The 15,225-nt window shown below is 41.8% G+C and overlaps 3 protein-coding genes across 5 annotated transcripts in view; 1 reads left to right on the top strand and 2 right to left on the bottom strand.

The window, feature by feature from the left end:
- Window positions 1-2,836: 2,836 nt before the first annotated feature.
- On the bottom strand, window positions 2,837-10,916 carry aadat (aminoadipate aminotransferase). Its single transcript, XM_030430725.1, has 14 exons — window positions 10,815-10,916; window positions 10,319-10,395; window positions 9,305-9,473; window positions 8,605-8,737; window positions 8,420-8,494; window positions 8,124-8,333; window positions 7,937-8,002; window positions 7,728-7,810; window positions 7,044-7,140; window positions 6,535-6,596; window positions 6,353-6,417; window positions 5,144-5,250; window positions 4,138-4,239; window positions 2,837-4,062 (listed from the first exon to the last, which is right to left on the bottom strand). Exons 2-14 carry the CDS (start codon window positions 10,383-10,385, stop codon window positions 4,021-4,023), a joined length of 1,278 nt encoding a protein of 425 aa, XP_030286585.1. The 5' UTR covers window positions 10,386-10,395; window positions 10,815-10,916; the 3' UTR covers window positions 2,837-4,020.
- Window positions 10,917-11,111: 195 nt separating this feature from the next.
- Window positions 11,112-14,323, top strand: ino80b (INO80 complex subunit B). Its single transcript, XM_030430726.1, has 6 exons — window positions 11,112-11,369; window positions 11,519-11,660; window positions 11,961-12,141; window positions 12,229-12,386; window positions 12,795-12,967; window positions 13,055-14,323. Exons 2-6 carry the CDS (start codon window positions 11,621-11,623, stop codon window positions 13,517-13,519), a joined length of 1,017 nt encoding a protein of 338 aa, XP_030286586.1. The 5' UTR covers window positions 11,112-11,369; window positions 11,519-11,620; the 3' UTR covers window positions 13,520-14,323.
- intu (inturned planar cell polarity protein) overlaps window positions 14,316-15,225 on the bottom strand; it is a 40,671-nt gene continuing 39,761 nt past the window's right edge. For all 3 annotated transcript variants that reach the window (XM_030430724.1, XM_030430723.1, XM_030430722.1), the window contains one exon: window positions 14,316-15,006. In XM_030430724.1, the coding sequence (XP_030286584.1) occupies window positions 14,895-15,006 (112 nt within the window). In that variant the 3' untranslated portion in view covers window positions 14,316-14,894. The remainder of the gene's footprint in view (window positions 15,007-15,225) is intronic.

Here is a 15,225-nt window from a genome sequence, read left to right on the forward strand (position 1 = left end):
AACAGGTGGTCAATTACCGAACTATTTAGATAATTACAACTAATTATGTAGCTTTGATAGTGGACGAGGATAATGAGGGTGTCACAATACAGCAGATTTGGCGATATAACGTTATTGCAGGAGAATTCACAATAACTCAAGGTAATGTCAATATGTAACAGAATTTTGTAAACATTTTTTTCAAAATACCTCAACAGTGGCAATAAACAGGAAATATGAATGTAATTATTCAATGCAATGTACAAAAAAAAGAGCCTAGAATCCAGACTGAGTGGTGTGTAACCCAGAAATCAGTTAGCATATCCGCACTTCCGGTTCCCTCGTCTAAAATTCAATGGGGTTTTTAAATGGGTTCTCCGTTCCATGCCCGTTATAAGGTCTGTGGTTACCCAAGGCTTAAGATATTAACACGTTTTGTTCAACGACATAAAATACATCATTACATTTAATAATAAGATGATTACTTGTCTTCAAAACGGCAGTTGCTATCAAGTGGCTAAATGAGACTACAGAAGATGTCAGGGACATTAAACCCTGATCTCAGAGGTGCATCTACTGACTAGTCCGTCTTTACAGGTCGACTTTAGTTACAAACTTACTTAACAACTTAAAGATTGATCAATTTATAGAAAATGTGTATAGTAACTGGGTAATGAGACGTTTAGTGGTGGCGACGTTTAAATCATGCAACCACAATTTATTCTGTTTATAGCTTAACGTAAACTTTTTTACTAATAGGGATTTAATATACGTTTATATGTAAATCACAACAGTCATGTTTATCTGTGAAGATTATCTTGCTGAACAAAACATGAAAGTATCATAAACCTGTCTACACCATTCTACATACTGTTATTTCTTTACATTCTGTTGGTAATTAGGTTAATCTTTGAATGTTTTCAACTGCATCTCTTACATATTGCCCCCTTAATAAATAGGCCTTTCAATGTTTGGCAAATTTGTTTCGATAACACATCACAAAAGAAAGTAATGTGATATGATTATGTATCAATATTTGTCCCACACCTATTTAAGAGGAAATAAATATGATTTGACAACTGAACAGACAGCTAACAAGCTTATTATAGCTGTTGTTTCACAGGCTCTCCTATCATTGTTGTTTCCACACCCAGGGTTAAAGCAGTATAATAGACTTTTCAGCCACTTGGTTCAATTAATACAATGTTGTGGATTGCAGACAATACAAAACATGATCAGGGACATAAATAGCCAGAGGTAACGGCAAACTTCCATTTGAAACAAAAACATTCCTGGAAGAAATCAAGGCAGAACAAAAGCATTTCTAAATAAAGACCAGAGCAGGTCGTCCAGGCTGAACATGCTGTTTGTTTGTGCGCAAGAGCTAATAACTGGCTGACCTTGAACCTCAGAAATCGACACCGTACCACGGCCACAGCAAACACTCACTACCTAAGTCAATAATGCTCCATCTATGTATAGAAACCATGGATATTTGCAGGGACGAATGTGTGTGGTTGTGTTTTAGCTTGTCAAAAGTGTTCGTTGAAAGTCGTCACTTTCAATCTTTGTCTCAAAATTAGACATATTTTTTTCTTGTAACTTCATGTTTCTATTTTTTAAGAATACATACTTTTTCTGCACTAAATCTGATGAAATTTAGAGGGAAGTTTGGTACCGTACTATTTACTGTACAATATAGACCTGCCTTATACTATTTACTTATTAATAACTCCAGTTAAACACTGAAAGGGCCTACTTTGCAGTCTTCATGAGAAGATTTAAAAACCTTTTCTTCACAGTAAATAAGTGTTGCAGAACCATGATTTTCAAGCCGCCCCTCTGACCCCATTTCTCCTTCACAGATGAATGTTTCAGCTTTCCACAACCACCTCTAAGAGGTCACAGAGTGCTACATATTAACACAGCGGGGAGAAAGTGTGTACAAAGGGGAAGAAAACACTTTCAACCAATAGATGGGCACTGTTGGTGTCAGCAGGTGCCGTAATGTGAAAAAAAAAAAAGTCTGCTGAACAATGATGAGTTTGAGCACAGGAAGGTTTTAGATATGATTTTTTTTTTTTTTTAGAAAACCTTTCCAGCTGTGTCTGCGGCTACAAAAGAAATTATTTATTTTTTTACAGGAAGTCAGGAAGTCTCCAGCCGTGTTTCTGGCAACAAAAAAGTGCTAACCACCAACAGTCAGATTGTTCAGTTTAACGTTCTATGATTGATTTGACACTGTAGGCTGTAAACTGCAAACTGCAAATAAAAGTCACGACATAATAACAACAATATGTTGCCTTTAACTCCTCTGTGACCAATGATAGCAGCAAAACAGAAGTGTTAATCATAAACATCCAGGCCCCAGACAACATGGGTTGGTTCACTTTTAAATTCTCAAAGCTCCTGCAAAAACACGTTTCCTTCCTCAAATGTACTTTGAAACAAGCATGTTTTTTCTGAACATGTTCGCTGGTTTTTGTTTCGGTGTCTGGAAAATGTTTGCCTACTGCAAATGGAGAAGGGGGAACGGTTTCTATATGAAGAACAAAGTTTATCGTGAAACTTGCATCTCAACCAGTGACAAACCACAGATGTTGCGAAAAGTGTGTTTACCCTTTAGAAGAAAGAAAACATCCTAGCTAAAAGATGAATTTGTCCGTTCAAGTTCACGATGATTAGCTCTGCCAATCATCATCTTAGCAACAACACCTTTCTGAAGCAGGCCTGTTTATACTAAGATTTGATGGCTGAACTCCATGCACCATGCAATCTGTGTCTAAGGCTGACGTAACTGATCAGGTCTATGTGTGTTTGATGTTTTAGTGAAGCAGCAGTGACACAAAAGACAAAATACAGAATGATAAAAACTTTATTCTATAAAGACATCTTCACTGTGTGGTGCAAGTTTAGTGCAACAATCATTTTTTCTTTATTTCGTTAACTAGCTTTCAATGATGAACATTTAATCAAAATCTAATTGTCTCTTCTAGACTGTTGTACAAATATAGTCAGATGTAACACACATTTTAAAATATTAACAAAACTAAAATCTGGAAGTTGGGCCACAACAAGTCAGCAACATTGTACAAGAGTGAGAACACACACCATGCATCATCAAGTCTCTCTTCTTGAACAAATGTTTCACATGCACGTTTGCAAGTCATAACAACACAATGTAGAAACAGTCTGTTGAAAGTAAAAGTCCTTCATCGAACAGTATTCGTGTCAAAAAATACTTTGGTACCAAGAGGAAAAGTCCATTTCAGACTGGATTCTGTTTATTGATGCCTTAGAGGTCCTGTATTCTGCTCGTCTACTAGAACATTTTTGCAAGTCTTACTGTTCAAAAACACATTATTTTCATACTGTTCATCGCTGCAGCACCTCGGTTCACCCTCTGTCTGAATGCTCTGTTTTAGTGTCTGTCTCATTAAGATCCCCTTCATTAAAAGCCCAGTCTGCTCTGATTGGGCGGGCCCTCACAGGCCTGAGCAGGAACTGCCCACCATGTTTCTACATCAGCTCTACCGGTGTTTTAGGCTGAGGACACCGACTGTTTGGTTATGACTTCACAGCCTTACAGACGTCCTGATGGCACGTTCAAAGGCATAGACTTCTTGTGATATCTACCCCTGGGTGTAAAGAACGCCTTAGTGTTGAGATAACAACATCACATATTTTTGATCTGAATCTGTAAAGTTACTAGTAACTAATGTTGTTAATGTAGTGGAGTAGAAGTCTGCAGCAGCAGAAAATGGAAATACTCAAGTACAAGTACCTCACATTTAAATAAAGTGTCGCACTGTTGCCTCCAAACATTCATAATTAAGAACTTAAATCAAGTTTGACACATTTGCGAAGGTAAAACACTCTTTGGATCTCCACAATTCTTGTGAATGACGTGGTTGACACTTACTACCCTGATTGTTGCTAAAAGGCAGCGAGTTTGCAGCTACGCGATAACACATTTTAACATAAAAATCTTCAAGTTAGTTCAATAAATTCCAGCATCTTCCAGGACAACTAAATCTTTGATCACAAAGCCTCTTTGATGAGAGAAGCGAGTCTTCTGAAAGCCTGTGGAAAGATTTGTGAGAGATTAAAGTCGGTATAGAAGTGTGTGTGTTCTTGTGTGTGTGTGTGTGTGTGTACCTCATCAATCTGCTCTGGTGTGGCCAGAGAAAAGGCTGCTCTGACGTAGGGACAGGGCTCACTGCTGTTGATCATGAATACTCCTCCGGGAACCAGCAGCACCTTTAGCACACACCGCACACATGACTCATGTTACTTCTTAATGGCATTACCTTTCTTGTTTTTTAGTTTTTAAACAGCTATTTTTCATGCTACGAAGGTCAGATCGAGAGGACGAAACATCAGTGACTCCTCTCTGTGAAGAGGAGGACTTGAAGGATACTCTCTACATTTTAAATGTGGGCTCGGCCTCAATTTCAGCTGTTTATTCTGGACATGTCTACCAACATGCTAATGTGACTTTAACACATTTCAGAAATATCCCTGCTTAAAAATCTCTGACCGCCTGTTACGATCCACTGCATCACACGGAGAAAGGCCCAAAGACAATTATAACAGCTTTGAATGATGGGGAAGATAAAAGCTCAGACAGAGGGTCTGTGTTTTTCCTGCTCTGGTAGCTCAGGAAACAGAGACTCTTTACTATCTGCTGTGTGGAAGTTTTTAATATCCTGACGCCTACTGTGCAGACCTTGGAAAAGCCTGATTGTGCCCACTCTTGTTTAGCAACAGCCAATAAGCTATTGGCTAGCAGGGGTTTACAAATGCTTTGTGTGTGTGTGTGTGTGTGTGTGTGTGTGTGTGTGTGTGTGGGAGGGAAAACACTCAGCTGCTGAACCCACTCACAGTGCACATAATGGCCGCTTTACATGCACCATCCTACACTCTGTTCAGACAAAAAAAAACCCTGCCTTGCCCCTGGTGCAAAAACATTTAGAGGAACAGAGAGGAAAAAAAGGACAGAAATGCACCCTGGGTAACTATGATTAGCATGCTGGAGTACAGTCAGTGTGTGCTGACCTTCAGTGGACAGAGTTAATTGGGGTCCTGTTCCATAATACATCACAAGAAGTTCACATGCGAGGGTTTAAAGTGAAATAAAAAAAGGATTAGGATGTGCGCTGACCTCTTTCTCCAAGGCTTTTTTCATAATGAGCTGCTGCGTATCGGCGATGCCCTTTAGTTTGATCCACAGGAACATGCCGGCAGATGGGGCGTGCCACTCTGCTACATCTAGACACACAAACAAACACACACAGTTTAGAGAAAGGAAAGCAACGCGTGGGTGTGTTTTCTGACTCATCGTGGGCCGGATGTCTCTTCTGTGGTCTTCCTCAGTGCTGCCTCAGTAAAAAGCCTCAGACATGCAACCAAACTGGACAACACACAGTCTGTTTGAGATGTTAACATCAGGTTGTTGTTCACAGTGACATGAATCAATACATCAGGACATGTAGGTCACTGAAGGCCCACTGCGTCTTGATAGCTACTTTCATACGTGCAGATTTCTCTTGTGTGGAGTTTCCTGTACTTGTCTCCAGGTTATGATTGGGTTTTGGAAATATTCTATTGAAGTTTTGCATATGTAAACATCACAAACTGGTTTCAAAAGCCTGGATAATGTAAACAGTCAGTGGTTGAGATGGTGAGAGATCAAGACACGCCTGCTGGAAGGCGATCACTGATTTTAAGATCATGTATACCAGATTATGAATGTTCAAAGTCAATGTCACAGATTCAGACTCAGAACTTGTTTCCTCCTATATTTTCCTATCTGTATATCATATCTGTGTCTTCGTTGTTGGAAATGTATAAAAAGGGAGTATTTATATTACATTGAAAGTCAGAAATCAACTTAAGGAGAACAGCATTATACCACTGATTGGAAAGACGTATTAAAGTTACCTTCTGTTGTTTTCCTTGTAAACAAACATAAATTGTGTTTACGTGGAGTTTCTGACCAAAATGCATTCAGTGTTTACTTCTGTCTCCCCCTTGTGGCAGTGAGAGTAATTACACAAACACTGTTGACGTCCTTATGACACCATTCGCTGTGCTCCGTTACTACCCCTTCAGCTCTGACAAATCAGTCTTTCCTGGTTGAATGATGTCACAGACTCCATTTTTAAAACTCTGATGCACTGCATAGATACAGAGAGGTTCATCTACTGGTGACTGGCCTAATAGTCATCCTGTGAACCTCATTTTGCAAGGGCTTGGATGTAAAGGACGTTCACTTCAGTGTCTAAAAACATTAAGTTCAGTGCATTTTCTTGCTCATGTGTAAACTGTTTTGCCAGTAAACTCTGACAGAACTCCTCCTCCACACACAAACCTTTGAGCCACTTGTCGGCAGAGCTGATCATGGCGTCGCGTTGTTTGCTGTAAAACTCGATCACCCTGCGAGAAGAAAGAAAACCAGTTCCTTACATTCTTATACTTCCCTCTGCGTGTTTTAAAATGTATGCAACTGTTGTCTTAAAAAGTAAGACCAGCTCATTGTGGGAAGTTACGTACCGGTCTATATGTTGGAGGAAACCCTCTTGGCCCCAGCCGTGCAACAACTGAGACACCATGAGCTGAAAGGAGACAGGACAGAGGTGATGTAACGTGACGACTCAGGGCACACCTTCTTTCTCTCACCACAAGAACTTTAAACGGTGGCTTTTGTCTGTTCGTGTTTTAACTTTGGCATCACGTGAAAGACAGTTCGGTACACGTGTGAATGCTTTTTAAATCTCTGCCAACATTTTAGGGCGGATTAGATGGAAGTGCCGAGGAGAGGATTGAATCAGAGGAGGATGACGGCAGATCTTAATTAATCTGCTGCCTTTTTAAAACCTCCTCTGCAGCTGCTGCTGATCCTGACGTGCCACATCGTATTTCCATCCAGGAAAAAATGTACATAAACGAACAGCTAAGTTCTAACTCACAGCTGAGAGAAAACGGTTTGTGTCTTAACCAGTAAAGCAGCATACTGATTGAGTAAGGTGTGGTGGGGTTATTTGTATCAAGGTTGCGTGTACCTGTGTGAAGGTACTGGTGTGCATCGTCGAGGCCTGGATGTGAAGCACCACGCGGTCTACAAGCGGTTTGGGACCAGTTACGAAACCGATCCTCAGCCTGAAACCAAAACACACAGAGAGACGACAAGTCACGCTGGTGCAGTTATGCATACAACTTCTCCCACACAGGAGCACATGTGGGATATTTAAGCCGATTTCACTTGAAATGTTCATCCCTGAAGCGACAGAATACTTCTTCACTTCACTTTATTTCCTTGTATGTTGCTCTAAAAATATATATATCGTCCTATAAACTAAGCTGTTATGAGACCGACTCCTGATTTTATACATGATGCAGCGCGTTTTACAGTCAGTTTGAATATTAACAGTAAAACGGAAAACAATACACAAAACGGCCTAAAAATGCACACATTATATAATTACTGATTATACTGTACACTAGTTACAGAACGCTTCCAGTCTCTCTTCAATGCAACATTACAGTTATTGAAATAACTTTGAAATAACAGACTGGAATCCACCCTGTGTGCATATCAGGTCCCGATTCTTTTAAGGGAAAAACACTGAGCTGTAGCAATAGTGATAAATGTTCACAGCAGAGCTTCACGTGCACTGGCTTTAATGACAAACACACACACACACACACACACACACACATACACACACACAGATCCACACGCTCACCCTGAAGACAGGATCTTTGAGAAGGAGTCTGTCCTGATGATCCTCCCGTCGACATCCATGGAGAGAAACGTGGGAGCCCACGGCTGCCAAACACATGACGACAGAAATCAGTTTATATCAGAGTCAGACCGTAATGTGACAACTTACAACTGACCTGTTTCACCTCTGTAAAATACAAAAATTAGGAGGTGAGTGAACTCTTTTAGCACCTTGTCAAACTGCAGGTAGTAGTAGGGGTCGTCCTCGATGATGAGCATGTCATACTGCCTGGCCAGCTATTAAACAGACGTTAATAGAAAACGACAGAGTGAATCAGCAGGGAAATCAGCCTCTCAAGGACCTCTAATTAATCGAGTCAGCGCTCCACTGACAGCTTCATCAGCAGGGAGGACAAACCTCATACACTTCCTGTTTCCTCTGCGTCGTCATGGAGGCACCGGTAGGGTTTCCTCCGTTGGGGATGGTGTAGAGGATCTTTGGGGCGGTGCTGCCGGGCTTGTGGACCTCTGAGGGGTCCCACCGAGACAGAACCTCCTTCAGGGCTGCGGGTATCATGCCGTGATGGTCGCTGGAAACGTTGATGAGGTTGCAGCCGAGTGGCTCAAGCTACAGGAAACGGGGAAGCCACAAAGTTACAGACGGTTGAGGAGGTATGTGAATGTGTGCGTTGTTTAAAAAAGAACTTCTCTCACCGTGGCGAGTGTGCCTGAATACGTGGGAGCGTCCAGCAGAACGTTGTCTCCAGGGTTCACCAGCATCTCAAACACCTGAAGAAACGAGCGAACAGCACCAGAAACATGTTGGAAATCAATGAGCTTGTGCAAGAATCAGTCGTACAAGTCGAGGGATTTCAGAGCATCGGTGGTGTCCAGGTTACCTTACAGAGTCCCTCCTGGCTCCCGGTGGTCACACACATTTCCATCTGGCCTTTCTCTGGGGCGTAGCTGGCAGTCGGAGGGTTGTGGAGGTTCTTCTGCAGGTTCTTCATCCACGTCAGCAGCTCTGGTATTCTACGTAGGAATGGAAATTAGACTTCTTTAGTCGGTCCGACCAATTATTGGATCCAATAAACAGCATTTTTTTGATTAAGTCAAATATATTTTGGGGTCAAATTCTGAAACTGCAAAGTAACTAGTGACTTAAGTTCTGAAATAAATGTAATGGAGTAAAAGCTGCAATATTGTCAGTGAAAGTGTTAAGTTGCAGAAAATGGAAATGCTACTAAGTAGAGTAAATGTACCTCAATATTTTACAAAAGTACTTCAGTATAAGTTACTTTTTGCTTGTGTAAAGTGTCTCTTGACAGATTAAATAAAACCACCCATTACCACAATTAACTCAACAGAACCCACTGGAATCTGCAGGTGGAGTCGCTTGCAGCATTGTTTACAGAGGTGGTCATAAAAAGATAAGGGTTGCAACCGAGCGATAACCTCCCCGCACTCCTGCACACTTTATCTACACAATTTAAAGTAAACAGAAGATTTTAGGCGGATAACTTTTATAAATATCCTTGCCTACACTGCATGTCAAAATCATCACATTTTAATCTCAGCATTCCCGTGTCGGCCTCTCACCCACTGGAGGCAGAGTACTGCAGAGCCCTGTTCATCGCCACCTCGTCGAAGGTGATCGTCTGGCCGTTCTTCACCTGGATGCTCGCCGACTGGAAGGGGAAGGTGTTGGGGTTGGGCGCTCCCCCAGCCAAAGAGATCAGGGAGGGAGGCGACCGCTGCTGCAGCTCAGCTTCAGACAGGAGGAGATGGAGAAGATGAGGGGTCTCAAACTGCAGTCTAGATCCTAATGTGAGAGGAGACGCTCACAGACTCTGTACTCTAAGCTACGGTAAAAACGTTGTTACGTTAAATGTTAATCTCAAGTAACTTCTGAGCATATTTAAAAAGAGTGAAAAGACACAGCTGACAGATACTGATATAGCTTGAAGTTACATTTGTTGTTTTTAACATACTCTTATAATAAAAAAAAGAACACTCAGATTTTGTCAAAACAGGATATTTTACAGTGAAAATAAAATTAGAACGGTGGAAAACATTTGAATAGATTGGCGGGATAAACCAACTAGACACTTGTTTGCGTTTTAGGCATTTTCCGTCAGTTAACATACGTTTTAATTTTGCTTTGGCAGCATTTTAGTGACCGTTTCTCTGTGCATGGCCCGGATGATAGACGTGAGATGGCAAAACAGTGACACAATGATTAACAGTACCAAGTTGTCTGCATGTAAATGATTAAAAACCTCCAAGTCATAAAAGTTTATGCTAGATTATTCAAAATTTGTTGAGATCCCGAGTTCCCGTCTTGTGGATATATGGATATATTATGTACATTTACAAGGTGATGTCTTCAAATTCGGTGTTTTCTCCAATCAACAATCCAACCACCCCCCCCCAGATCTTTAGATTACCATCTCAGAAGACAATGACAAAACAGCAACAACTCTCACAGGGTGTTGTTTCACCTGGCAGGTAGATCTGGTTCTACTACCTACCATAAGTCTGTCACTGTTCTGTCCTGCAACATCTGTCACATTAGTTGTATTACAAATTATGATATTCAGATGAAATACTCACTCAGCATCCTGATGGGGGACGGCTTCCTGGCTGCACTGACCGCTGTCAGAAACCGAGCGTAATTCATGGCTCCTGTCCTGAACACAAAACCACTTTCCTCTCACACACAGATGAATGTGAGATATCAACTGTGTGTGTGCAGCTTCCACCTGTTGCCGAATCGCCGCTAACAGCGAGGGAGGCGTCTGTGGGTGTGTGTTTGTACTTCCAGTTTGATGTTACACTCGTAAAATGACTCCGGTGTGACTGTGTGTGAATACATTAGCAGTTCCGACATGTTTACACTGACAGAGGCGTACAAGTGTGAGTTTATCAGACCAGCTGTACTGTAAGTAATAAACTCAGCTGCGTTAAAGTGAGCTTATAGAGACACAAGCAGGAACGAACACTATTTCAGACGCTAAACCAAACAGGTGAATATAAATTATACAGGATAAATTAAAGACATTTAACAGTTTTAATGGTTAACTCGGCCACGTTCCGCTGCGTAACTGACCTTGCGTATCTCGGCTTCACTGCCCCGGTGGATTCTGGTTAATGTATGCCTTGACAGACAGAAATCGTACAGCGGTCATCTGTCGTTTCCGGAATGAGAACTACATTACCCAGGCTGTAAAACAAAAACACAGGCAAAGCTAACGGTTCCCAGTGCTGATTTGCGAAGTGGCTTTGCTTTGGGTTTTGTTATTTTCTCGTTTGAATTGTTGTAAAAAAAACGTCAGTTGACTTTCATCCCTGTGAAGGCTTGACCGCAACTCGCCGGTTTAATTGTTCTTCGTCGCCACTAGTCGGCAGTCAAACGTATCGAACGCTCAACATTACCGGAAATGACGTAGCAGCGGGACTTCCGTGTTGTTAGCCTAGCGTACTTGTGCTAACCATTACTGTAACTTTAGCGTGTTTTAACACTTATTACAGTCAAAATTGTTCCAGGTTTGCAAGTTCCGACACACATTTTTCTTCCACAATGTTAACTTAAGTGTTTTCTGCAATGGAATTTCATTCAGTTGAATGCTGCTAGCAAACGCGAGAGACCTCCTGGCTAAATAAGGTACACTTTAAGCTAAAGCTAACGACCTCGTTCACGTTAGCCTGATATAATTGACGAAAGTAATACATGATATAAACAGAAAGGGGAGGTGTGTTCTTGTGGCTCATCTAAGTGCCGTTGTTTAAATTGGACGTGTGTTTCTCCTGCAGAGGCAACTCTGTTTTTCTTTTTAGTTTAGAGATTTGTGCTGCTATGTAGAGCTGCAGACTGGCTGTCCTGTCCTCACTGTTTACATCCCTGCCGTCGTTTCAATGGGGAAAAGAAAAGACATGATTCACCCCAGATTTCTCGGTAAGTGCACACTAGATTATTGGCATTTAATAGAGCAAAAACGATTTATCGACTGGCCGATATTGGCCTAACAGTTACTACATATTAATTGGTATCAGTGCAAAAAATGTGTTATGTTTCCGTCCAGATATTGGTGTTGAACCTGTTTTACGTTTATTGTTTCAAATGCTGGTCATTTTAAAGGCTTTTTAATATTTGTGGTGCGGTTGAACTGACTGAACTCTTTGACAAACGGAGGTGCAGCTGTGTGTAATGGAAACGGATGTAATGTAACGATTCCTGCTTTCCTCTCCTCTGCAGGTGAAGGCAGCTCTAGCCTGCACAGCGTTCACAAGCGGAAACACAAAAAACACAAGAAGCACAAGAGGAAGCACCACAGCTTCGCTGAGGCCCCGGAGCCCCAGCCCATCATGGTCCCTCGGCCTCCTCCACAGCTCCGACTCAAGATAAAGCTGGGGGGACAGACGCTGGGGACCAAGAGGTGAGACGGGTGCCACCTGTCTGTGTTTGTGCTCAGTGTCATCAGAACAGGACCACTGAATGAGGTTTTGTCTCTCTCTTGTGTCAGTGTTCCCACCTTCACTGTGCATCCCGGTGTGGCTCGTCCTCCATCTCCCTTGATGATCATTCATAATAATATTGATGATGACGATGACGACGATGAAGATGATGATGAGGATGATGATGAGCCCTCTGTTCCTCTTGAGCAGTATCGGGCCTGGCTGGGTAAATTACAGACACCGCCTGCTGACTTAAAGTAATAATAATAAATAGATTGTCATGTGAATAAATATCTCTTAAGTCGCTATTTATCAGTGAATGAGGTGACACAATGATGATTGAGCCTATGGCCCACTGATGAAAGCCCTTGCACTTGCTGTAATACCAAAGATTTACACTGGGTGTCGGCTGCGACTTTCCCGGAGAATATCACAATCAGTGCACAGTTAGTGACGCCTCCACCCTGCAGTGGTTGGTTGGACAGAGAGAGTAGGCGGTTCGCATCACAATGACTGGAATAAGAGATTGCCACTTGAAAGCTTAAATCCTAAGGGGAAAATAGATTTTGTGATTCTATTGTGCCACCGTAAAGACAATAAATTCATCATGTGTATCTTGATTGTCCTGTATCAGATGAGGACAGCAACCTGGCCACATCCCCTCTGCCAGACATGGACTCGGACTCCATGCCGGGCGTGCCTGTGGACGAGGAAGAGAGATGGCTAGATGCTCTGGAGAAGGGAGAGCTCGATGACAACGGAGAGCTGAAGAAGGAGGTTGACGAGTCCTTGCTCACAGCCAGACAGGTGAGAAAGCACAAAATGTATTACTTCAGTTCCCCTGTAGATTAAAAATGCTTTTCTCTGAATGTTTTCTGTTGTTTTTGTGTCCAGAAAGCCCTGCTACACAAGCAGCAGAGTCAGCCTCTCCTGGAGCTCCCCATGGGTTACAAGGAGAAAGAGATGACCGCTGAGATGATGCAGAAGCGGGAGGAGCGAGCCCGAAAGAGACGCCTGCAGGCCGCCAAGAAGGCAGAAGAGAACAAGAACCAGACGATAGAGAGACTGACAAAAACCAGCAAGGCCAAAATCAAGAGCATGAAAGAGAGGAAGGCCAAGCTGAGTCAGTGTCCCATGATCCGCTACAGCGACTCCGCTCAGGGCATGGCCATCTCCTTCCCCACAGGGGTCCCCCCTCCAGCCTCGGTGCCTCCCTGTCCTCCACCGGCAGCACCGGTGAACTGCGGGGTCAGCGGATGCACCAACCTGAAGAAGTACTCCTGCTCCAAGACCGGGGTTCCTCTGTGCAGCCTCGACTGTTACAAGAGGAACCTGCTGCTTGTTCAGAGCGCAGCTTGAACTATAACTACGCAGTTGTAAATGGACACAGTTGTAGTTTTGTTTAAACTACATTAGGATGTGACGAGGGACCGACCAATCAACGTGGTCGGAGAAATTTACAATACACGGATGCCTGTAACTTCACAGATGTGGGAAATATGATTCGAACTTTAACAAAAATCTCAGAATCCAAATACAAAATGGATTTACTTTTTATCTATTTTTCCATTGGCTGTGTGTGGAAGCCTATTTCTGCCAGTAAGAAAACAAATGATGCAAATTTAGCCTTGATCAAAAGAAAAAGATATCCCCATTGTGTGTCATGATTATGAGGAAGAAAAAAAAAGAAAATTATGAGGAAAAAAGGTCAGGTTGAGATAAATGTTGTCTTTTTTATCTCATAATTAAAATTTTGTTGGCTTTTTTCTTCTTATTTCGAAATGGGAAGAATAATTTTCTTCAAGCTTACTTTTTCTTTTCTTTTTTCTTTTACTGGCAGAAATGAGCCTCCATAGCTGTGTCATATTAATGATAATGTTTGGGTTTTTTCTGCAGTCATCACAATTCACTCATGTACATTGTAAAATGTTAGTGGTATAAAAATCTGTGTACCAGTCAATTTTTATCAAATATTTATAAGTTGACATACTAAAAATTGTATATTTTTGTGTAAGTTTGGAGACAGAGTTGTTTCCACTGGCCTGGACTGTTTTTTGTTCTGTCAATAATGTAAAAATTGTACTTAAGAGATTGATAAAGGTCGTCAGTGAGAAGCAAATTTGTTTTTGAAGGAATAAAAGAGGAACTGTTTTGTTTGATTAATCACAATGTTTATTTTTGTAACAAATGACTTCATATTTCATATAAAACTGTACATCTTAAATTAAGAAACACTGCATACAAATGTGAAAATATGAATACAACCTTATTAGCTCTGTCAACATGGAGCACGATTTGTTTTAGTCCAGTTTATGGCAGCAAATTGTCGGGGCGACTGCTCTCAGTGGAAGGTTTTGTCTGCTCTTACAGGTTTCCACCAAAGTGTCTGAGGTATTTACTGACTGAGTGGCTTTCCATCAGCACAAACACACACATTAAGACCCCTACACACACTCTGATGAGCAACAAGGCACAAAAAGGACCCGGTTTGAACTCAGCCTTCTATTTGCTTATCACCGCCTCAAGGCTGCGTCATAATCTGCAGAAAACCTGAGGCACACTATAAGATTCAGACTCTGCTTAGCTCTCTTTTACATGACCCCAGAGGAACTGGGACAACAAGCATAAAATCCCCAAATTTCTTTCTCTCAGGTGCTTTCCACAAGCCTCAACAGTCTTCCTGAGAATGGTAGTTTGTGTGTCCCATCATCTTTACTGATCAAATAGGAGAAGATCACAAGTCCAGGCCGAAGGAGAGTCTGAAGGCCATCTCCACAGGAACCTCTGCCACAGAGTCATGGAAACACACGTAGAATTCCTGAGGGACGGGCTCGAGCAGCATCCGTCTGAAACAACAAGTAAAGAGAAGACTGGGACGTGAGCAAAACTCTGCAAAGTAAAATACTATGATGACGGATACATCACAATGGCCACTTCCAGCGGTAAGTTGATATTTGGTCTGACAAAAAAAACTAATTAGATGACATCTGTGATTTTTTTTTTTTTATTCATAAAATGTATGAATTATTAACTTTATTTCTACAACACTTTTCAAAAACATTAAT

Source organism: Sparus aurata, chromosome 10 (genome assembly GCF_900880675.1).
Source record: "Sparus aurata chromosome 10, fSpaAur1.1, whole genome shotgun sequence".
NCBI lineage: Eukaryota > Metazoa > Chordata > Actinopteri > Spariformes > Sparidae > Sparus > Sparus aurata.

Excerpts from the sequence above, each read along its gene's own strand:
- ino80b (XM_030430726.1), top strand. The coding sequence starts at position 11,621 with ATGGGGAAAAGAAAAGACATGATTCACCCCAGATTTCTCG. Across the intron at positions 11,661-11,960 it reads GATTCACCCCAGATTTCTCG|GTGAAGGCAGCTCTAGCCTG; the intron begins GTAAGTGCACAC and ends TCTCCTCTGCAG. Across the intron at positions 12,387-12,794 it reads GCAGTATCGGGCCTGGCTGG|ATGAGGACAGCAACCTGGCC; the intron begins GTAAATTACAGA and ends GTCCTGTATCAG.
- aadat (XM_030430725.1), bottom strand. The coding sequence starts at position 10,385 with ATGAATTACGCTCGGTTTCTGACAGCGGTCAGTGCAGCCAGGAAGCCG. Across the intron at positions 8,334-8,419 it reads ATTCAGGCACACTCGCCACG|CTTGAGCCACTCGGCTGCAA; the intron begins GTGAGAGAAGTT and ends CGTTTCCTGTAG. Across the intron at positions 5,251-6,352 it reads TGCCGACAAGTGGCTCAAAG|ATGTAGCAGAGTGGCACGCC; the intron begins GTTTGTGTGTGG and ends TTGTGTGTCTAG.